General features: G+C 42.6%; 1 protein-coding gene across 1 annotated transcript; it reads left to right on the forward strand.

Annotated features, from left to right (window-relative positions):
- Nucleotides 1–250: 250 nt before the first annotated feature.
- SARC_16661 (hypothetical protein) lies at nucleotides 251–1,173 on the forward strand (the record flags this gene model as incomplete). The annotated part of the gene is made up of 2 exons (XM_014289234.1): nucleotides 251–353; nucleotides 988–1,173. Coding segments are annotated over 2 exons (289 nt in total), but the record flags the coding sequence as incomplete, so codon positions are not given.
- Nucleotides 1,174–1,208: the final 35 nt, after the last annotated feature.

Below are 1,208 nucleotides of genomic sequence, written 5' to 3' on the forward strand. Positions count from 1 at the left end.
GTATATACTTTTTAAGTTGAATATGTGTGCTTCACACTCTATTCGGAAAGCCTTCATTTATATTGCCTTATATTGTCCTGTGAGGTTGATGTGCAGCACTTTATAAGATTAATTAGCGACACCACTTCCACACACTATCATAGTCTGTTGACTACTGTCCTATCATATATACAAATCCTCTATAATATTATGCGAAGTTCATTATAGTGTGTTAGCTACTAAACCTTAAACCCTAAAATACTTTGCTCAGGTCATCGGATCCCGAAGTGTACGATCAAGGAATGCTCAAAAACTTTAAGTTCCGTTCCATTGACGATTTATCACCACCCCCGATGTTCACCAACTGCACAAAGGTATGCCGCTCACTATACTAACTGTACCATGCATAGTTATAGCACGATAAGTTATAACAATAGCACGGGTAGTTATAGCACGAGTAGTTATATCACGGGTAGTTATAGCACGAGTAGTTATAGCACGAGTAGTTCTAACACGGGTAGTTATATAACAAGCAGTTAAGGAAATGTCTGCAGCATGATAGTGCCAGTGAACAGCCAGAGCGAGATTTGCACTCACTTCCATAACGGCTCGTTGTCATGGCAACGCAATCATTCGCCTGTGACGAATACAACCCCTGCACCGCTGGTGCGTTGTCTATCCCATTGTCTGTCGTTTGTGTGTGATTTTGCCGTGTGCCTTGGATCGTATCAAATAGGAGTGCTACGTGTGTTTTCTTGTGGCACTTTAGGTAGTGTTGTAGGTGTCGGTTTGTTGTAAGGTGAAGCTCTATATTATATATATATATATATATTCACCACTCGTAGATGGTATCCGTACCATAGCCTCACTGAGTCATCCTGTATATATTAATACTACCTAAGGCCATCAATCGATCCCCTGGTCTTGCACTCGCACCTTGCACCTTGCATCTCCAATCCCTATCCTCATGGTACCTGTAGTACACTCATAAACACTTGTGTACCACAGACCTTTACTTCCAGTGTGACTAAAAGCAACATGGTAGGCGAGCCTGGCGGCACTCCCGAACGCTTCGGCGCTGATGGTGCCCCACGCAGAGTACCCAGTACAAACAACAGAGCACCACCCCCACCACCACCATGTATGTGCCCTTTTAAATGCGAGAGTGTTAATTATATACCCATTCATATGTGAATGTGTATCAAATCTTATTCCTCATCTAGGTATCT

Source organism: Sphaeroforma arctica, assembly GCF_001186125.1.
Source record: "Sphaeroforma arctica JP610 unplaced genomic scaffold supercont1.8612, whole genome shotgun sequence".
In the NCBI taxonomy this organism is placed as follows: Eukaryota; class Ichthyosporea; order Ichthyophonida; genus Sphaeroforma; species Sphaeroforma arctica.